The 22,971-nt window shown below is 39.0% G+C and overlaps 1 protein-coding gene across 2 annotated transcripts in view; it reads right to left on the bottom strand.

Annotated features, from left to right (window-relative positions):
- The window catches only part of TET1 (tet methylcytosine dioxygenase 1), a 122,729-nt gene that overhangs the window by 78,731 nt on the left and 21,027 nt on the right, over nucleotides 1-22,971 (bottom strand). Inside the window, exons 1-3 of one of the 2 annotated variants that reach the window (XR_012640303.1) lie at nucleotides 17,251-17,747; nucleotides 17,114-17,164; nucleotides 13,702-13,789 (exon numbers count right to left, since the gene is read on the bottom strand). Coding sequence is in view for 1 of the 2 variants with exons in the window: in XM_074958895.1 (XP_074814996.1) it covers nucleotides 17,114-17,164 (51 nt within the window). In the remaining variant the exon portion in view is untranslated. Of the gene's footprint in view, nucleotides 1-13,701; nucleotides 13,790-17,113; nucleotides 17,165-17,250; nucleotides 17,748-22,971 lie in introns of those variants that run through there. The other variant, XM_074958895.1, reaches the window with a different exon arrangement.

Below are 22,971 nucleotides of genomic sequence, written 5' to 3'. Positions count from 1 at the left end.
AAAATTTAAGACTCTTGAATAAATTATATTAAGCAATATGATTTCTTAAATAAATGTACATATAGTATATCTCCTGGTTAGTAAAAAGAAGCACCAAATTTAGTTTAAAGCCTATATTTAATTACAGATTAACATGTTTTAATGGTTATATCAAACAATAAGAATGAGCCTTTCTTTAGGAAAATAACTAAAGTACAAATGCAAAAGAGGATTAAAATCCATTATTTAAATCAAGGTGTCCTACTCAGTAATTGAAATCACTTTGATTTAAATCAGATCAGCTCAGCAGACAATGCTTCCAGAAATCCACCATTCAAAACTAAACTTACAGCTCAGACACCAGATGGAGCTTGGTGTTCACTTTAAAACAGTTTTATCTTTGATAAACAAAATAAGATAAGAAAGCAGGGACCCTAAAGTACACATAGATAACACCACTGATTTTATCAGAGGCATCACAAGACCTGTTGGGTCATGGTTGTGAAAACAGATTATTCAGCAACTACGTAGTAAACCAAAATTTAGGGAAACCAGGCTATGAAAAAATGAGACCTTATTTAACAAACTTTCATTAAACTGAGATATTTACCTATGTTCTTATAAGCTGCACCCCACGGACCATCTATCTGAACCAGAAACTGCATTTAAACTAAGACTTTTTTTTATTATTTAATTTCATTTTATAAGAAGGTGAACTGAAAGGTGAAACTGTACTTTCTGTTCAACAGAAAGTTTGTCATAGGTATGGAGACCATTGTTAGGGAACGCAAAAGGGCACTATAAATTATATTATGCCGGTTGATACAGAATATCTAACAAGAGAATAATGTCTACTTAATAATTAAACTGAAAAAGATGGTTCACAATTGATCAAGGGCCTGTGTGAAGCAGAGCAAATCAGGCTCAGAGAAAGTGGTAGCCCTTTCACTAAGGCAATTACCTTAGTCCTTGTAGGTGGGCATACTGAGTATGAGACCTGAGGTGAAACCGTGGTCCCCCTGAAGTCAACAGAAAAAACTACCCCTACTCTTTAACGCCTTATCCCACACCAGAGCATGCCCATTGTCTCTCTATGACAGGAGACAAAGGGATTCTGAAGCATATCCCTCAGTTGCTGGTCATTTTGAGCACATCACTCACATCAGTTCCAAAGTTGCCCATGTTCTACATAAAATTGGTGTCCTCTCACTTCTGCCTTTAGAAACAAAGAATTATGAAACTGAGGTAAAGGAAGATTTCTTTATGTTAAAGGAATGAATCCACCAACAATTTAAGATTCCAGCATGAATACATTTATATTCCTTACATTCTGCGTCATTGTCACACATTTGGGCATTGCAAGATTGAGAGATATGTTCTGAAGAATCATAGAGTTGCACAGAAAAAGGAACAGGACAACATATCAATTTGCTTTTATTCCCAGAGACTGGTTTACCTACCAGTTGGCACCTTCAACACACAAGGTCCATTGACATACAGTATGTGAACTACATGATTCTTCAGAGCAGACCTTTAATTCTTTTGCAGCAATACACTCAATCATTTTGTTCTTTAATAAAATAATTTTAGAAAACCTAGTATCATTGCTGGGCTTGAAAATCATCAGGAGAGTCACAGAGGCCCCAAGCCTGCAAGTGACTGAGTGTGCACAGGTGCACTGCTGTGCCTGTGCAAAGCCCCAGTCACCTCAGTAATAAAGGGTTGTATTCTAAAAATCAAACTATTTCCTGTACTCCATAATTTCCACTAACATTTTTGGAAGTTATCCACATGCACTGAGCAGAAAAAAGATCCTGATGAATCATGTCATTGGCATGGTTTGGTTTATATCTTATTTTTCCATATAAGAACTGGAATTATCATGACATATGTTCCAAAAAAATAATCAAATTCTGTACCATTTGACCACTAGATTTTTTTCTCTCTTTTACTTGTGAAAAGATACTAACACAGTCACAAAATACAATAGATTTTTGTTCTTGTGATCAGAATTTCTAGTGGCTTTTCTTGTTTAATAATTAAGGTTGGTTTTTCTTTGCTTGCTATATGAACATAAGAACTGCCATACTGGTCATACCAGTGGTCCATCTAGCCCAGTATCCTACCTACCGACAGTGGCCAATGCCAGATGTCTCAAAGGGAATGAACAGAACAGGGCAATTATCAAGTGATCCATCCCCCCCTGTTGTCCAGTCCCAGCACCTGGCAGTCAGAGGCTTAGGGACACCCAGAGTATGGGGTTGCATCTCTGACCATATTGCTAATAGCCATTGATGGACCTATCCTCCATGAACTTATTTAGTTCTTTTTTTAATCCAGTTATAGTTTTGGCCTTCACAACGCCCCCTGGAAACAAGTTCCACAGGTTGCTATGCCCCACTGTAAAAAGAAATGTTCACAGAGGACTTCGCAGAGCAGGGTTCACGTAATTATTTTCTCAAGATATATTGCCATCAGGTTCTTCACTTATTCTGCTTACATATTGTGACAAAGAATGGACCAACATTCACCACAGGAGTCCAGAGCCATCTCTAAACTCTATGATATGTAGTAAAAGAAGATGGTCCTTGGCATTCTGGTTTCAACCCTTTTGTTCCCTACATACAGTAGTAGCATGAGGTACCGTGATAAGCAAATGTAACCCAGAACAATTACTTCTGTGACCTGGAATAAAAGATAACACACAGACCCAGATTCTGGCAAGAGTGGTTAATGGGATCAGACACTCCAGAAGAGTTATATAACAAGAAATGACATGACCCTTCCCTTTCACAGGGTGCACGGGGTTCTGCCCAGGTGTTGCACAATGGAGCTACAATGCAGGCACCAGTCTGGTATTCATAGGAATGCTACAAACTCTTAGCCCCTGTGAATGACAGAAATGACTTGAGAGTGCAACTGTTCCCTTGCACATTGTGTCCATCCACAGGGAACTGGTGTGTGTGGGAGCTGAACAGCTGTGCACAAGACTTCTCTTCATCCAGTATTCTAGCTGTACCTACTGCCACACTATTTGAGAACACACGGTTTTCCCTGCATGTCCACTCGGATTGGCACACAGCTGGTGGTATCTCAGGGATAGGTCTCTACGCTGACAGCGTGCTGCACATTGCTGCCAATGATGGAGGCTTGTGCAGGATTTGTTGGCAGACTGCCATTAAATATAGAACAACAGTTGATTAGAATTTATGGGCCCGCCTACTAGCTGATGCTCTATGTCTCAACATGGACCTCTGGCAGTTTTAAGTAACTATATTGCACTTATGTAACGGCAGTGAATCTGAAACTTTTATATCTTGTAGTAAACTGCATATCTGCTGCTATGTACACTGGCTTATCTATGCACTTCTTTGCTAAGATATTGAACTGGGCCCTATGACAATACATTAAAAAAATTCACATGCAAAATGTTCTGCTCCTCAAGACGAGGATATGTTATTCTTTTGACGCTGCCCCAATATAAGCTGGTGACGCCCCTTCCAACTTCAGACGATATTAAAATAAAAGAGTATTTCTAAAAATTACCGAGGTTCTATATCCCCTTACCCTAATCATTTGGGAATATTTCTTAATATCACACAGAGGAGGAGTTGTGGAAGTGTTTTAGCAGAGATGAAGGTCAGTTTGTGAGTGTGGGGGAGACTTGTCCTGGGAGTGGAGGAGGCCTTTGGAAGCAGAAGATGATGATCAGATTGGTGATACATAGGTGAGATGAGCTGCTGAAGGGGTTGGGATGATGGTGTTTTTCACTGGGGGGAGAAAAGGGGATGCCCTCACTCATGACCTTCCCTTCCTCCAGGATTTCAGAAGTATCCACCATTGCCTATTCAAATATATAAAAGAAGGTACATTCAACCAAAGTAAATAAATACATCAACTGTCCTCCTCCAATCACTTCTCTTTACACTTGTTAGTTCTACTTTAAAAAAGAAAAAAAAGATAAGAGCTCAGAGCTCCTCTTCCACCTACTCTCAGGATGGACTCTACAGCTCCAGCTGGAAAGTTTGCTCAAGCTGACAGAGTTTACATTTGCAGTACTTAGTACCCTTACCCCACCGGCAAAGAACTCTTAAAAAAGCTTGAGTCTTAAACAAATAGGAGATATGGAAAACAGCAGTCTGCTCCTGTTTTCTCCCTCCCTCATAGAAATAGAGCAAGAAAGGGCCAGCAAGAAGTTCACACATTCAGGGTGTGTCTACGTAGCACATTAAGATCAGGCTCTCATTCAGCTCTAAGCCCAAGCTCCCTTCCACCTGCAGAAAAGACTCAAGTCGGGAACTCCTCTGGACTCGGGTCTCCAGACCCTGCTGGGGGGGTGGGTCAGAGCCCAAGTCCCGCTGTGATCTAGGACAAAACCCAGGCATCTTGCAGTACGGATGCAAATCAAGTCTAGGTTGCCAGGCACAGGTCTGTAGAGTCTGCCAACACTATCCCACAATCCCCTGGGGCTGTACTTCCCAGTCCTTCAATCCCAACACTTCCCACTCGCTTCCCAGGAACGAGCAACCTCCTGGTTCAAATGCAGCTGCTCAGCGTTTCATCCTTAATTTCCACGTGGCCTGCTCAATTGGAAATACAGTCAGAGTGTGTATTTCATCCATTGCTTGCTTTAATATTAGAGTCCAAATTACAGCAGGAGACAGTCTGTCTGTGTACTTGTTAAGAGGTTCTCCTGCATCTCCATGTCAAATCAGCACCTTTTTGACTTTACCACGAATGTTCACCACTGCTGACTGGTGATGAAAGTGAACTTCTCAGAGTAAAAACTCCAGATAGTTGATTTTGATCCAGGGTAGTCCCTATGTACTAGGGCTGCCTCTAACTCATAAGCCCCCTCCATTCTGAAATGTGCTGGTCAGCCACTAGATGCCCAAATATCTCGTTCCAGTACATGGATAGCTGTCCTCCACTGGCCTGAAAGAGAAGTTCATGCTTCTATCAGAAACCTCCTGACTCTCAATCAGTCCTGCCTGAAAGGACTGAAAAACCATGGCTAGTGACTAGACTATTCATAGTTCCTCTCCACCCCCAGAAAAAATGAAGGGGATGTAGAAATAATTTAAATTTAATTTTGCATGTGTATCTTACTGTGATGTGTGATGAATTTCTTTGCTGCTCCAAATGACGTCTGAAATGGCCAGTGTTTTTTGTGTGAATAAAATAAAGCCCATTGATAAAAAGTATCATCCTATGAACTTGTATTAAAGTGGCCTCTTTGACAGAGTGGAAAATGTAATTTTTTAATCATGGTCAGACAGTAACATGGTCTCTCTCTTTCCTTTCAAGGCCCTTTCACATCCACAGGGCAGACACAAAGCATCAGCAACCGGGAGGAGCAGACCCACCCACTGTGGGCAAGAAGAAAGAGAGTCCGAGATGAGCTGATGGAGGAGATTCTAGATAAAACTAATTGGCACATAGAGTTACAGAAGGACCAAATGGAGCATCAAAAGAATAAAGATGCAAGAAGGGCGGAAAGAGAGACAGAGGCTGCACAGAGCTAGGAGAGATTGGTGGACAGATTCATGGAGCATGACCTCAGGTTGTGAGTGTAGCAGAAGGAGCTGTTCGAGCGATGACTTGCGCTTATGGCTACCAGAGTGCAGGCTCCACGGCACCTTCAGCTCCTGCGCCAGCCCCGTGCCCTGAGTCTCCTCCATGCTATTGTGTCCTGCAGACTATGGAGTTGGACAATTCAGGGGGTGCCACACCACCACGCAAAGTTGATTTGCCAACTCCAAAGTGCTTAGCCACAGACCTGAAGCAATTTGGGGTAGCCAGCTTCCGGTGTGCAAACACAAAATGGCTTGGCCAGATGTGTTTGCAAGCTAAAATCACCTAAACTACTTCTGGTCAACTCCTGTGGGACAGACAGACAAGTTCTCCCATAAGCCACTATGAACCAAACCCTAGAGCAGCGTCAGCAGGAGAAGGCACTAGGAATCCTGGGATACAGCGGTATATGCCCACATTCTGACCTGGGTCTGCATAGTGCAGGATGGATGCACCAGCATGATTGTGGGGCCCAGGTTTCCAATGGAGTATGGATACTCAAGTGTGGGCTTGGAAACACTGAATGGGCAAGCGTGCATCATGCAGACTCAGGTTTAGTGTGTTGTGTAGACACACCCACACAGGCTTCTGTGTCTGATTCGCCTCTCACTTGTACCAGAGTAAATCCAGGAAAAACCTATTAGAGTCACTGGACACATCAGTGCAAAGTTATTAATGAGAGGAGAATGAGGCCTACAATCTTTAGCTTCCAACTCACTGCCCATGCAAGCCCACGTTCCCATGCAATGACCTGCAGCAGCCCCTGACATTCATGATGAACTTGGAACGCAACTGCCTCTGTATATCACCTGCCCACCTCACTGTTTGCTTCTGCATGTGTTGAAACAATGCAAATTGTTGGTGTGGTCTGGAACACAAGATTAGAATTTGAAATTCCCCAATTGGCACACAAGGAAGTCAGAAAGTAGCACACCAGGTCTCAGACCAGTGACAGCTGGGACCAGAACTCAAGTTAGGTATGGAGGAGCGGTCAGGCAACTGAGGATGCAGAAATGGAGACAATCCCTTAGTTTCAATATAATCAGCTAGTACACCAGTACATCCCCACATTGTTGATAAATGTGCTCACTCTACCCTTGAAACCCGCAAGGACAACTGATTTTACTTATTCAAAATTGAGTTCTGTGTACCTCATCTGTGATCTATGGAGCAAAACCTGTGCTAATCAAGGAAAGGAGTCACATTATTAGTTCTTTCCCTCCCAGTTCCAGTTCAAATAGTGAAATAAAATATTCCAACTATATTTCAATTCCAGATCTCACCTTTTTAAAAGTTTTCCTATCCTGCATCTGGGACTCAGTCTACCAGGAAAACATCCAAAGCATTTTAGGACATGCAACACTCAAAAGGTTATGGATGCTGGTAAATCTATTCAGCAAAAAGGTCCCCTGAGGTAGGACCGTATTTAAAAAACAAAAACCACAGTTCCCAACCTCTTTAGGTCAATGTTGTAACTCCAGCTGGGAGGCAGAGAGTTCATGCAAATGACCTCTCAGTGTACCACTCCCACCTGCTTAAATCTTTGGTGACTGTATATTGTCCTTAATGGGTGCTGGGAACAGACTGTAGAAAAGAAAGAGGTGGAGAAAGCAACTCATGGAGGATTTGAAGACTAAGAGGAAATACTGGATTTTGAAATGGAGCATTTCCAGTACGGACTACTTTAGAAAACAATAATTTATTCTGAAGAAATTTAGACTCAAGAGAAGGCCAAAATGGACAAAACATTGGTATTGGCTGCTTTTAAAGATAATAAGTGAGATCATCCACTACCTGAGAAAAAGGATAATTCCTAATTTACAAATGTAACATTTTATTTTTTCTTTCCATATTATGAAAAACAGAAATGTCAAAACCAACCTCACACCACACTATTAGCAAACTCTTTCCATCTTTGAAGTTTCCAATACCCTTTGTCTCCTCTTAGTAAACCAGTTTTCTATCCAGGAATGAGTGGAATGACAATAGATCTGGTAGAACAGAACGTTTAAAGCAATGTCAATTCACATATTTAGATTGTTTGGAATGGAAATACCATTCAGAATGACTCTCCTTATATTAATATTGATCTGAATATTTTAAAAAGGTACTACTATGTATTCAGATATAACACTGATTCTACTTGCTCCTTCCACACAAATTTCATATTCATTCCTGCTGTCAGGTCCTAAATGTTTAGCTTGTCATCAAACTAGTTTGCTTCCTGTGTCTTTGGGGTCAGTAAATTCACTTCAACTCACCTTCAGAACATTGCCCAGATCTGACACTAGACTGCCCCTCTGCTAAAACTTTCACTGATGCCTCCCTTTCTTATTACAATAATTCTTTCTCTATGGCCTTCAACTCCCCTAAACTTCGGGTTTGCCCAAAATATAGTGTTTCATCCCATCCATGCCTGGATTAGGAACATATCAGCCAATCCCCAGAAATCTTCACTAGCTTCCTGTCCATTACAAAATCCAGCACAAATTCTCTGTAGCTATTACCTCCCTCCCCCTCTTTCCAGTCTCATCTCCATTTTATCTATACTCCTCAAATAGCAAGCATCTTTGCCCAGCTTGTCTCTCCAGAGAGAGAGAGAGATTTTTCTTCCCAGCTTCTTTCACTATTTGGAACCATTTCCTTGTGCATGATTCGGTTTCAGAAAGAAAGAATTAGAGAACCAATCTCTTTTCTTCACATATTCTCTCTCTAAGGGCCTGATCCCGAAAGGTGCTGAGCACCCACAACTCACATTAAAAACAATAAAAAGAACAAGGAGTACTTGTGGCACCTTAGAGACTAACAATTGTATTTATTTATTTGTTAGTCTCTAAGGTGCCACAAGCACTCCTCGTTCTTTTTGCTGATACAGACTAACACGGCTACCACTATGAAACCTGTCACCATTAAAAACAATGGGGATTTGGTGTGCTCAGGACCTCTCACAATCAGGCCTCAAGGGCCTGATCCGGCTACCCTTCTTGCTTAATAACTTCAATGAGACTACACACATGAATAAGGTCTCCAAGATCAGCTCCTAAACGATGATATGTATCAGTGGTATCTATGCTGTAGTTTGGAGCCATTTCTGGCTCCCAAGACTCGAAATTATTGCCCTCAAAGGTAACTGCAGCAAGGAGAAAACTTGTATTTGATTATGAATTAAAAATGTGCACTGAGCTTTAAAATTATTTCCATCAGACCCATTGCTACATTAAATAGATAGGTGGCTTCCCTGCCAGGTTAGAGAAGCCTCAGGGAGAGCAGGATAGAATTTCAAATAGCAAAGGATTGTGCTCCTCCCCCGACAGTCACCCAACACACAGCTCAGGACAAGGATAAAAGAGAAGCTGAGCACAGAACTGTATTTCTACTGTAAGAGATGCTAATGCAACCTAGTGTCTCGTCTTCTTTTTACAACTGTGTTTTTTTTAATACATTTTAGCATTTGTTTTCTAAACTGAAATGTAGTGAAATAAAAGCGATGCTGACATCACCAGAAAATGTAGTGCTCTGTTAATTCATAAAGGAAATGTGGTATGATCAGTAGCAATGTGCATTTCCTCACATTACCCTCCTAATATTCTTTAACTCAAATTTGGAGTGATTACCTCTAGAGGCGAGAGAAGTTCAGTCTCTGTATCCAGCCATTCAAGCTAGTTTCTCTGTCTACATATTTATAGTGTCCACCACAATAGCATGTGAATACACAGTTTGACTTGTCTACTAAGAATGCTAAAAAGCATGTCATCAGGTAGGATAGTCAGCATATTGTGGATCTGTGTTCACTAGGAACGGAAGCCACAATTCACTGTATATAGTTCACCAAACTGGCACCAGGTAGAAACAATTTTCATTCACTGTCAAAAGAAAAGGAGTACTTGTGGCACCCTAGAGACTAACAAATTTATTTGAGCATAAACTTTTGTGAGCTACAGCTCATTTCATTGGATGCATGTGAGCTGTAGCTCACGAAAGCTTATGCTCAAATAAATTTGTTAGTCTCTAAGGTGCCACAAGTACTTCTTTTCTTTTTGCGGATACAGACTAACACAGCTGCTACTCTGAAACCATTCACTGTCAGTACATCTTAGATTTGAACTGGTGACTTAGAAGTGACCTATTCTACCTTCTATTACCAAAACAGTGAGCCATCTAGTTCCTTAATCCAAATACTTTTGAATCTGGTTAAATTATTTTTTCTTTTTCTGTTCTGCCACTAATTTTATTATTTATTACTTGTTCCACTCCAATAATGTACTTGGCTCCAATTTACTTCACACACAGATAATACATATTAGGCATGTTAATCTATCTGCAGACTTGAGAGAACTTGTTTTATGTCATGAAAAACAGAGATCTCAAATACACACTCTTTTCCAGGCCTGAACAATTTCTGTTTATAGCAATGCTCTAGTCCTGTTTTTAAAAGGTTAAAATGAGGGCATTGTTACAGTTTCAGTAAGGAACAAACAAGTCAGTGACAGATAAATTAAAAGATTGACTATAGATACTTTAGATGAAAAAAAATATCATGGGACTGACAAGGTGTCTGTCACCAATCACCTACCTCATGTGTTGCTGCACTTCCCAACATCTTTCATCTGTATTTTGTCTACTTAGATTGAAAGATCTTTAAAATATGGACTATGTATTCTTTTATATCTCTAAAGCAGCTAGCACACTCTTCATGCTGTTTCCATTTTCTATTGCACTCTGTTGGGACTGAACCAATTACTTTCACTTTTCTTTTTAACTAGTTTCACTCTTACGTTCTTATGCACAAGAACAATGCTGTAAGAGTGCAGGACAATGCTTATTTGTATAAAAATTAAACTTTTTTGCATTCATGGAAACTTTTCTTTCAGTCATAGGTTCCTGGAAAATTTTATTTTACAAAAACTAAACTTTGGGTCACGTTTAACTGGACAATGTTGATTAAATATAACAAGACAGACACCAGAAATAAAACAGCAGTATGTATATGTGTTCATAATCAGCTGTCTATGATGTGACACAGACTACTGACCACTGAACCAACACTGAAAAGTCTAACATTTAATTCCCCCCCCCAAAAAAAATGCTGAATCATGATGGCAAGGGTGGGTGAATAGCTTTTAAGCCTGGGCTGTTAAACCTAATAAAAAGTGATTCCACTTAAATTATTTAGATATACCATACACAGTACTTTAATATTTATTGTACTATGCTTTGAGATACTTCTATGGATTTGTATATTACAAAATGGGAAATGGCTGCCTTGGAAGGAGTACTGTGAAAAGGGATCTGGGGTCACAGTGGACTATAAGCGAAATGAGTTAACAGTGTTATGCTTTTGCAAAAAAAGCAAATATCATTCTGGGATGTATTAGCAGGAGTGTTGTAAGCAAGACAGAGGAAGTAATTCTTCCGCTCTACTCCACACTGATTAGGCCTCAACTGGAGTAGTGTGTCCAGTTCTGGGCGCCACATTTCAGGAAAGATGAGGATAAATTGGAGAAAGTCCAGAGATGAACAACAAAAATGATTAAAGGTCTAGAAAACATGACCTATGAGGGAAGATTAAACAAACCCAGTTTTTTCAGTCTGCAAAAGAGAAGACAGAGGGGACATGATAACAGTTTTCAAGTACACAAAAGGTTGCTACAAGGAGGAGGAAGAAATTTTGTTCTTCTTAACCTCTGAGGAAAGGACAAGAAGCAATGGGCTTAAACTGAAACAATGGAGGTTTAGGTTGGACATTAGGAAAAACTTCCTGTCAGGGTGGTTAAGCACTGGAATAAATTGCCTAAGGAGGTTGTGGAATCTCCATCATTGGAGATTTTTAAGAGCAGGTTAGATAAACACTTGTCAGGGATGGCCCTTGATAATACTTAGTCCTGCCACGAGTTCAGGGGACTGGACTAGATGACCTCTCAAGGTCCCTTCCAGTCCTATGATTCTATGAAAAAATAATTTACTTCGTAAAAGCTTCTCTGTATGGGTTAAATATCCTGCATTAGCGATTGACTTAAATCCTGATGCCTTGACACAGGCAAGACTCTTAATGAAGTAATAGGAACATTGCCTGAGTAATAACTGCAGGATCAAATTCTTGGTATATTTTGTCACTAAATACACTAACTCCAAACAATATTTAAGGAATAAAACAAACACCAGAGATGAAATCTGTCCCACTAAAGTAAATGGGAGTTTTGCCTTTGACTGCATCCCAGGTCAGCTAGTGAAGGCAATAAATGGCTTTCTTAGTCAATACAATAATATTAGTTTAAAAGATTAATAAATGCCAAAAACAATTTACAGAAGTATGTCTATTTTTAATGCATAAGCTTGTGTTTATGGATTTAAAGATATACAAAAATTTACACCTCACTTTTGAAATTTGGAAAGAAATTTTAAATGCTCTTCTGTTTCAGGAAACTTAATACATACATTTTACAAGCTAAGTAAAAGAGAATCAATCATTTTTATTGAACATTCAATAATAAGTGCAGACAACATTAACAATACGGTTATTTGAGTTAAAAAGTTTAAGTTTATTTTGTAACATAATTTCATTAAGAATTTCTAATGATACATGAATTGTGAATTAAGCTTTAACCTTTCCCCATGCCTGGACATATATTTCTTGTGAATTTCCTTTCAGCAAATTAGCTTACTTTTTATTTAATACTAAAAGTCAAACTCCATTTCAGAATCATGACAACATTTTCTGTGAAATTTTAAAAGTACATTTCAGAATGTTTATTCTTCTAAAATCATGCAACGTTTGCAGCTCTAACCCTGCAATGTGACCTAATATCGTGGACGTTTGCAAAATACCACTGAAGTAAACGGGACACTACACAGGAGAAAGGATCTGTGTTTGTGGTTCAGTTGGGTTGTTCATAGATGTAAAATTACTCACATTTGTAACTGTTGGCAGGATCACGGCCTCAGTCATACCAGTATATCCCACTGGGTTCAACTGAGTAGCACCAGCGTAAAGGGAGGGAAAAAATTAACCCATAAAATAATAGAACACCATCAACTTAAAAATAACATGCTGTCTGAAAATTTACCTATTATTGTTACAAACAACAACTAGTTTACTATAAATGGAAGATCTTAGAGGAAGAATTTCCCCCGCCCCATTTCTTTAATTTGTGCATTTTAAAACACTTTGTATATTGTTAGTTTTGCTCCTTCACATTACATACTCAATTGTTTTTCCCTTTTATTTGTGTGCCATTCACACAATACAAACAGAGCAAAACTACTTTTTTAAAAGCCACAAAAACTGGCTGAGAGATCTAAAGACAGAAGTAACAGAAAATTTCACTAATATTTTTTAGTTGGCTAGATTTTAAGTTGAGAGTGTCCCTTTAAAAACACAAAATGCGAGACAGTAATTTTCAGAATAGTATTATATCTAACTGTGTAGCATTGTTCTATCTTCCTCCTCTGTAAGATTCCATTACAGTGGGGCTTCATCCATCAAGTTGTTGATATCTTAAAAAAAAGTAATAAAAATGAATTACTTTGAGCTCTGTATTCTGGCAGACGTTCTTCATTAAAAACATATCATATATCACAAGTTGGAATAAATGGCTTAAGACTAGTTCAATCCAAGATCACTAAAAGCATGATCACATTCATTAGCAGCTGCTTTTCTTGTCTTCTGTTAACATTTATATCTCAGAAATGTGTATCATGTGGGTTTTCTTAAAGCAACATAGCTAAAATTGCACTGTGACCAAGGCTAATAGAAACCTTGTCATCTTCATATTTGAAAACAGGTCCTATGCAGACACACAGGGACTTATGCATGCATGCATGCATGCGGAAGGAATGAGCCATTTTGTACAAGTGTGTTAAAATATATATTTGCACCATTCATTGAAATGTGACATTTATAGTATTAGATACAAATAAACCAAAAGTACTAAGTATTTAATCATTGCTTGCTTTTTGTTTAGCTTAGATTGAACTGATTTTACAGAATTCAGCAATCACTGGTTCTCCCTTTTCTGGCACACATGGAATATATTTAGGGTGTTTATAAACAAACATGTGAACAAACCCAAATCACAAAAGTACATTCATGCAGTTGTAATACTCACTTAGCAGCATTTATATTATTGTTGACTCTTGTATGAATTCTGGATCTCTCTCATAGGCTCTTCCTTTATTATCTCGATAAATGTAGAAAATTTCTGCGGCCATTCAAAAGGTAACATTGGCATTGTAGAACCTAGTGACAAGACCATGGATTGTACTTCTTCATCAGCTGTTGTTCTGTGCATGCGTTCCTCACTGTTCCACTTCTATCTGTATTGATAATAGCAGTTCTCTCTAACAATATGATGCCATATTCAATGTTTGTTTCTTTTGATCTGTGCTTTCATTTTACTAAAGCGTGATTGTAAACATTTCCTCACTGTGAAACAAGGTGCATTATACACAAAGTGTGGGAGAAATACCATTAAATAGGTAAAAGAAAAAAAACCACTCTCTCACCCTTTTGTTTGTTGAAAGTGCAAATGAGTGCGTCAACAGGTACCAGCACCTCAATAAGTTAGAGGTCCTCTTGCATATGTCTTCCATTTAGGTACCAGAAACAAAATGCAAAAGGTATTTGCTTCAGTCGGAAGACATCATGCAATGTTTGCAACTGAAATTGTAAATACTCTCTCTTTGGTTTTAAACAGCTATTCCCACAAACACACATTACTTTTGCCTTCAATGAGTGTTTGTTTCCTAGAATTTACAGTCAGATCATTTAGATTTTTATTTACACATCTGTGCAATTATGAAAAAAATAACAGAATGTTAGTGTCAGAAAAATTAATTTTGAAGTGACTTTATATGATAACAAAATGGTAGCAATAAGGTACAAAAATAGTAAATTCATCGAAGTAAACAAAATCTACAGTAGTGTAACATTATATCCCATATGTGAGGTTAATGCTTATAGCAGTGCAAACTATTTCCAGCAAGCAAATATGTCTCTATTTTGAGACATTTATCTTCTACCAGATAGGGTACTGTTATTAAGAAAAGTGGGAGTCCCAACAACTTTAATCTGAAAAACACATTTAATTGATTAATCCATATTTTCCTTAAACATACATGTAATTATATTCACAAGAACTACATTTCATTAATATCTAAGGCTGTGTCTACACTGCCACTTTCAGCATTAAAACTTTAGTGGTTCAGGGGTGTGAAAAAAAACACCCCTGAGAGACAAAAGTTTTAGCGCTGAAAAGCGCCAGTATAGACAGTGCTTTATCGCCGGGAGCCGCACTCCCAGCGATTAAGTAACCATCCCTCTTTCGGGGTGTTTTTTAAAAAAATTTGCTGGGAGAGCTCTCCCCCGGCAATAAAGCGTGTCTACATTGCCCATGTCACAGCGCTGCCACAGTCATGCTGTAATGTGGGCAGTGTAGACATACCCTAAGAAAAATTTGCAACACAAACTATCATATTCTTCCTTAGAACAAAGAAAGCTACAAATTCTCCTTTAAAGGAAGTTTACTTTACTATTACAGTCAAAATCACATTGCAAGGAAACTCCTTAAACTTCTAGTAGATTATTATTTAATTTTAAGTGTCACTTTCTGGATTCATACATCTTCCATTAATCATTAAATAAAAGCTTGGTGTTATAATTCAATACATGTTACTGCAGAAATGTTTATTATGGCATTTCAAATGCCATCAACTGAAAAAGGAGGGGCAGAAAAAACTACTATACCAGAGTATCAGGTATCAGACTGTACATGATGTATATTTCATTTTGGAAAGTTTATTGCAGCTGATATAAAGGGAGTCTAGTTTTATATTACATATAGTGAAAAACAATATCCAGTACTTTTAGAAGAATGACAAACACATCCAGAAACACACTACTTGACATAAGCCAATAACAAATCTTACCAAATACAGATTCAGTAACCATGCACTAGGAGTGAAAACTAGAAGACACAAAGTACAGTATAAAACCAGAGAGAAATAACTGTACAACCACTTCAACAGAGGAGAGATCTAAGCAGAAATGCACTTTCCAGTCCAAAGCTCAACATATGATAGTATGCATGAAAATATTTCCTCAAATTATCAATAAGATTTTCCATTAAAAATCAAGGATCAAAAACTGTGCATAAATCTGTAAGAAAGAAAAGGGCCAACAGAGACAGCATCACGCTCTATAGCAACCTGCCACCAAATCAGAAACAGACAATGACAAATGAACATGAGATAAAATCTTAAACATACTGTGAAGCTAGCTCTACCCTGGGCAGATATTCAATACAATGTATCTGCCTGTGACAGAGACCAGACTTCTGTTCTTTTTTCACTTTGACAACATTGCTGTAACTTGTCATGTCAACTAAGTATTATAGAATTGAATAAAAATTAATTCATGTAAAGACATCATTGTCACCAACAGAGGAAAAAAATTCACACTACACTCAAACATTTTTCACCACGTATTTTCTACAATGAAATCAAGTTATAATTCTGAATATCTCTACAAAAAGTAATTATTAAAATGAAAAATTAACACATGATTATGATTTAATGAAACATGTTAGTTCTATAATTGATTAATTCATTTAATGAATGGAAGGTGGAGCTTTTACTGCTATTGTACCACCACAATTACTATTATAAAAGATGCAGGAGGTGCTTTAAAATGCACATTCAACTGCTTCCACATTAAAACAGACCCCTGAGGTTAGACACATTTGCAAGTCAAATAAAATTCAAAAACTCTGTTCTTTCCTTAATCTGAGCATTTTATTTAATTTTATATTCCTGAATAAGTTATAATTCCTTTATACAAGTGTAGTTTCTTGTGAACCATTTATCATGCAATAAGTGAAATAGGTGAAATTTTCCTTTTAAAACGTCCAAATTTATAAAATTACATTTTATTGTATTGTACTTTTACCAAATTCCTCATGTGCCAAAGCTTTTGCAAAAATATATGTCTGGTGAAACAATGTTTAAATAAATAATAACATTCTCACACTTAAGTGCACTTTGTAGGATAAAAAATAAATAGCATGTTTATGCAAGGTCCTTTCATTTACTGTACACAAGTTCTTACTATCCTTTTTAACTATTTTGTAGTTTTAAAATAAGAAAAGAATTCCTGCATAAATATTTCTATATATAACTTTTTAGTAATGATATAGTTCTGACTTCAAATATTTAAATTTCAGATCCCATCAAACCTATATGCTGAAAAAAATCACCAAACTTTTACTCTCAATATATAAATATTAAGCTATGACTAAATTAAATTTGAATTAATCTTCAACACATTGGAAGAAGGTAAGCTTTGTATCCTACAGACTTGTGCAAAAAGATTCAAATATGTACATAATATATAGACAGAAAAGAAAACCTTCTATGCTTTTAAAATGAGCTAATCCTCTGAAAATCTGGAAAGAGCTGATTTCCAGCAGTTAACCCTTTGACTTCCTAGTCCAAGTGACAATAAAATACGGTTTAAAATGGGAAGGGGGGAGAGGAGGGAAGTATTATTAAAGCAATGATTGGTTACCTTTAAAACTCTTTGCTTTCTCCTCTGAGGCCTTTTGTTTTCAGTTAGCACCTAAAAAAATATCAAATTGCAGAATAAAGTTTAACTTAAAAAATTAAATCCCCAATTTTATTAGAAAACTGTAATACTGTAAATACCCATAATGCTTTATATGCAGCATTTGAACTGATGGAGACTTTACACTGTAAAGTCACTGCAACCAAAACAAAAAGCTGTACTATAAAAACGTAGCAGGGAAAGACCCTTTTCCCCCCTGAAAGTCTGCCTTAATTAGGCTCTGCATTCTTCACAGCAAAAACCCACGAGGTGGCCATCTTGCTTCCTTCTGCAGAGGAACCCTCTACAGTGTAGCACTTCTTGAGGCTGCTTTTTGGGTATTATTATCATGGTGTTTAAAAGCAGCAGCCCCTGCCTGCCAACGCTGGGGACGTGCTGGGCATGCCTCTCGCAAAAAGAGCTCCAGAAAGGGCCCAGCCAATGGCAAGGCGAGGCCAGCCGCTCCAAACTGATCTTCCCTGCCTAGCCCTTCCTAAACAAAGGGTCTCCTATGTGGGCTTTGCTCTGAGCAGAGGACACGGGGCAGGCACAAGCTGCGACATGGATTCGCGGCGGCGGATCCGGCCCAGCGCGGCGCGCACTGGAGAGGCTGCGCTCGCTTCCCCAACGCAGCGCAGCGCCGCGGCCAGGCCGGTCTCCCCGCGGCCAGCGGTCTAGCCCGGCTCGCGTGTGGGGACGAGGCGACAAGCCGGGGTCGGCGTGAGGGGAGCCGGGCGCCGGCTTGGCCCCGCTCCTGCCGCCGGGGCGCCGGCCGCGGGCTCCGCTGGGCGCACCCCCTCCCCCAGGCAAGGTACGGCGCAGTTTGACTTTATAAGGCAAGGCTACATATTAGCGACATTGAAAGGAGGCGGAGGTGAGGCGAGGACACGGTCCCAGACTGGACAAGCCCCCCTCGGTGCAGCAGGCGCGTTGCCCACCACTCTTTGAGGGCTGTCAGTCCGTGCCTGCTGCTACCGGGGCCCCGAGGGGACGCGCCTTCCGTCGCTAGCACCCCCGCCCCGTCCTGGCTCCTGCCCTTGTGCTCAACACGGGTTGCTGAGGTTTTATTTTTCAGGGAGTCTGTCAGGAGCCCCAAAAGAGCAGTTCTCAGGCCGCTTGGGCCCCAGGCAGGCCCCCTCTCGGCGCACATCAGCTTTTATTCACTAGCTCCTCTACTTCCACTTTGCTTTTAATACATGACCTAATGACCGAAAACCTTCCCTGGATAGTAAAGGGGAAGAACTGGATTAAGTACTCTAGGAAACTAGTTTCCACGTGGGTCTCAGCAACAGAAATTTGCAGACCGCTCTCATTAGATTTAACAGAAATCTATTTTTTTCTTTTAAAAAAGGGAATCATTTATTGCACATAAACTAGGGCCTAGATCCCCAAACCCACTGACTTCTAGAAAAGACTGTGATTAATGGCAGAGGGCTCTGGAACAGACTGGGTCTCATCAGGCCGAGTTTGATCATTACAATTTATTGTTTACTTAAAACTTCACTAAAGAATTTTCAATAAATGTCTCTCAGCCAGAAAACTGGCTGTACATTTGTGCACTGCCTCTGGAAATAAAGGGAAATTTACATCCAGTAGCAGTTGCAGCAGAGAACTGCCTGCACATTTTGCATCTGCAGTTGAATAACACATACAAATTCAAGTATATGCACGTCTAGCTACTTGATTGTGGGTGTAAATGAGGGAGCTACAGGTGTAAACATGGAGATTTGCACCCACAAGCCATTTTGAAATGTATCAGTTAAATTAGAGGTAGTGTTGCCATTTGTTTATTGCATAATATTAGCTACTTAAACCCTAATTTGTTTTGATAGGACAGGGTGACATAAGGTAGTCAAGTTTAATGTTATGTTAAAATACACGTGGTAAACCATATTAAAAATTATAAAGATGTACACATGCAGTGGTTTAATTCTGTCTAATACCCTCAGTTACCTAAGATTTTATGGTCCCACAAAAACATATTTTCATTTGTTTAGAGCCCAGTGTTGTTCATAGAATCATAGAATATCAGGGTTGGAAGGGACCTCAGAAGGTCATCTAGTCCAATCCCCTGCTCAAAGCAGGACCAATCCCCAATCAAATCATCCCAGCCAGGGCTTTGTCAAGCCTGACCTTAACTTCTAAGGAAGGAGATTCTACCACTTCCCTAGGTAACGCATTCCAGTGTTTCACCACCCTCCTAGTGAAAAAGTTTTTCCTAATATCCAACCTAAACCTCCCCCACTGCAACTTGAGACCATTACTCCTTGTCCTGTCCTCTTCTACCACTGAGAATAGTCTAGAACCATCCTCTCTGGAACCACCTCTCAGGTAGTTGAAAGCAGCTATCAAATCCCCCCTCATTCTTCTCTTCCGCAGACTAAACAATCCCAGTTCCCTCAGCCTCTCCTCATAAGTCATGTGTTCCAGACCCCTAATCATTTTTGTTGCCCTTCGCTGGACTCTCTCCAGTTTATCCACATCCTTCTTGTAGTGTGGGGCCCAAAACTGGACACAGTACTCCAGATGAGGCCTCACCAATGTCAAATAGAGGGGAACGATCACGTCCCTCGATCTGCTGGCTATGCCCCTACTTATACATCCCAAAATGCCATTGGCCTTCTTGGCAACAAGGGCTCACTGTTGACTCATATCCAGCTTCTCGTCCACTGTAACCCCTAGGTCCTTTTCCGCAGAACTGCTGCCTAGCCATTCGGTCCCTAGTCTGTAGCTGTGCATTGGGTTCTTCCGTCCTAAGTGCAGGACCCTGCACTTATCCTTATTGAATCTCATCAGATTTCTTTTGGCCCAATCCTCCAATTTGTCTAGGTCCCTCTGTATCCTATCCCTGCCCTCCAGCGTATCTACCACTCCTCCCAGTTTAGTATCATCCGCAAATTTGCTGAGAGTGCAATCCACACCAACCTCCAGATCATTAATGAAGATATTGAACAAAACCAGCCCCAGGACCGACCCCTTCTTCTTTAATTCACTTCTTTAATTCAGGCAATCGCATTGATTTGTATGTGCAGCAAGAAATAGAGCTGATAAGGTGTAAGGTTAAGCAGGACCATCCCCCATCAGTTAAAAAAAGTTACCCACTAGTATTAGAAGTAACATGTAAGATTATTCGGGCTGGCAGAAAAAAAAAAAAAAGAGAAATATACTATTTTCCCCTAATTTGTTAGCTATGTGCATTTGAGAGTTCTTGGTGTACAATTAGTTTTGGGTTTCACTTTCCCCTGTTGTTTGTGTGGGTCTTTAATATAAAAAACATTTCTTACCTGTTGTTAACATAAACAAATTGTAATTGAAAAAAATGGCACAGAGGCTTAGAGGCAGTTTCAATGTTCAAACTATTTTTAAATCATTCTTTGAAAATGATTAGATACCAAGTTCACAACTTCTCTTTAATGAATACCCCCTCATCTTCAACACTCAATACCACATAGAATACTAAACTAGTGTAAACTATAATTATTTTGCATGTACACTGAATGCCAAATCAAAGCAAGTTACACAACTTTGTCGCCCTGCCACTTGAGCCTGATCTGCAACTTATACCACCATTTACAGCACTGCTGAATGTTGCTTAGTAGAACCTACAACATTTCCAAACAACACAGATATACACTGAGACTCAACAGCAACACAACAAACTACTGAATGAAAGCAAATAACCTGTTTTGGTAGAGGACAGCTGTGAAATAACCCAAAATATCTATATTGCATGCAATTTGTATTAGAATGAAAACGACAAAATTTTAAAAAGGTACATATTCATAATAATACTAATTAATAATAAAGTGTTTCTGTAACATTTATTGTGAGATCTGTTAATTAAATATAATACCTTTATTGTATTTTTAAAAGCTTAGCGCAGTATTTGTTAAATATTAAAAAATTATATACCTTTTAGCCTATATATTTGAGATTCTTTCCTTTGTACTACCAACTCATAACAAAATGTCATGAATCCATCAGAATGAGGTGTATTACATAAAAAACAGTTGTGCTACACATAGAATCTATGAACTAGAGCCCACAATGCTTTAACCAGATTTTCATGATGTCATGTCCCTGCAAAATCTATTACATCCTTCAAGGTAAAGTATTCCTGAAAGTTTATGTGGATGTTATTTCAAAGAGATGTATGCATGCCCAATATAGTTTTAAAATCTTATATCTCAATTATGTGCAAATTAATTAAAGTAACAGAATAGTAACTAATATTGGCTCCAAATGTGAAAATTATTCTCTCTACGTTGATTGTGCATGCATAACGGCACTCAGATTTTAGACTTCAGGCATGGACTCTACTAGCTGGGTCTTGTTGTCTCTAAAGGTAAATCCATATATGATCTTAAAAGTCATCATTCCTTTGCACTAAGCAAGGACATGCTTTGTATCTTAAAGGCATATCCTGAAGTAATTCCACATGCAGGCTTTCACGGATTTCAGTGTGCATTTTGTGATTGGTAGAATGTAATTCTAGCACTTTGTCTAGTTGAAACTAGAAGGGAGAATCCTTCTTTTGAGGGGAAAACATCTTGCATAAAATGCAGTTTAAGGATGAAAACAGCTATCCCCCCACTCTCCAGTGAATCACCTCAAGAAAATACTAACATTCCACCTATATGAGCGACAGAACTATGACTCCTTGCAACCAGCAATCTACTGAAACTAGCCTGATTCCCTTCTTTAAAAAAAAAAAACAACCCTGGACAGAGACCTAAGGCATTTTCCAATTCCCTTCCACTTGAAAAACAAAACCTACTCCCAGAGCAGTCTTAAACCCTTTGCCAGCCAGGGATTCCCTTCTGAGCAGCTAATATGTCTACCTTATCTGAAAAGTTTCAGAGTAGCAGCCGTGTTAGTCTGTATCCGCAAAAAGAAAAGGAGGTCTTGTGGCACCTTAGAGACTAACAAATTTATTTGAGCATAAGCTTTCGTGAGCTACAGCTCACTTCATCGGATGCATTCAGTGGAAAATACAGTGGGGAGATTTATTCACACAGAGAACGTGAAACAATGTGATCAGGTAAGGTGAGTGATCACTCTCGTTACAGTGTGTATGGTAACACCCATTTTTTCACGTTCTCTGTGTGTATAAATCTCCCCACTGTATTTTCCACTGAATGCATCCGATGAAGTGAGCTGTAGCTCACGAAAGCTTATGCTCAAATAAATTTGTTAGTTTCTAAGGTGCCACAAGACCTCCTTTTCTTATCTGAAAAGTAACTTTTGAGCATTGCAAGATACTGCTTCCCCTCCACCACCACCCTCCTCAGGATTCAGCACCTCTACATTACGTTCCTAGATCCTGATAGATATTTATATTTCAGAAATACTGTTCAATTTCTTTCAGTTTCTCAAACAATTTTGTATTATATAGCAGAATTTGTTGTTTACAAATATTCAAAGTAAGAGTCTCTGTATTTCATTCAAATATAATTTTACAAGAAATTATCCAATGGTATGTTCCCAAAGGGCAGAAGTACACATTTTGCTCAACCCAGTCTTCTGAAACTTTACAAGGTCAAAAGTATTTCTTGCCATTTACTTGAAGAGGCAAGGAGGCCTTTTGGATTGTAGTTTTAAAACAATATGATATGCACAGTATAAAATATACCCCTTTTTTTCTAAAAGTACACCAGAAAATGAAACTGCTGGAGCAGAGGAACATAAAGGGAATGGGGATATAATTAAGAAGGCAAAGAGAGGGCTTAAAGAAAAGGAGGTGAAGAAGCAAAGCAGGAATACAAAGAGAAGGTCAGACTATGCAAGAAGAAAATAAAAGAAAACCATGTTTAGCCTGGAAA

The sequence above is a fragment of the Natator depressus genome, chromosome 7, assembly GCF_965152275.1.
Source record: "Natator depressus isolate rNatDep1 chromosome 7, rNatDep2.hap1, whole genome shotgun sequence".
Classification (NCBI taxonomy): Eukaryota; Metazoa; Chordata; order Testudines; family Cheloniidae; genus Natator; species Natator depressus.
This window is presented reverse-complemented; position numbering and strand designations above follow the sequence as displayed.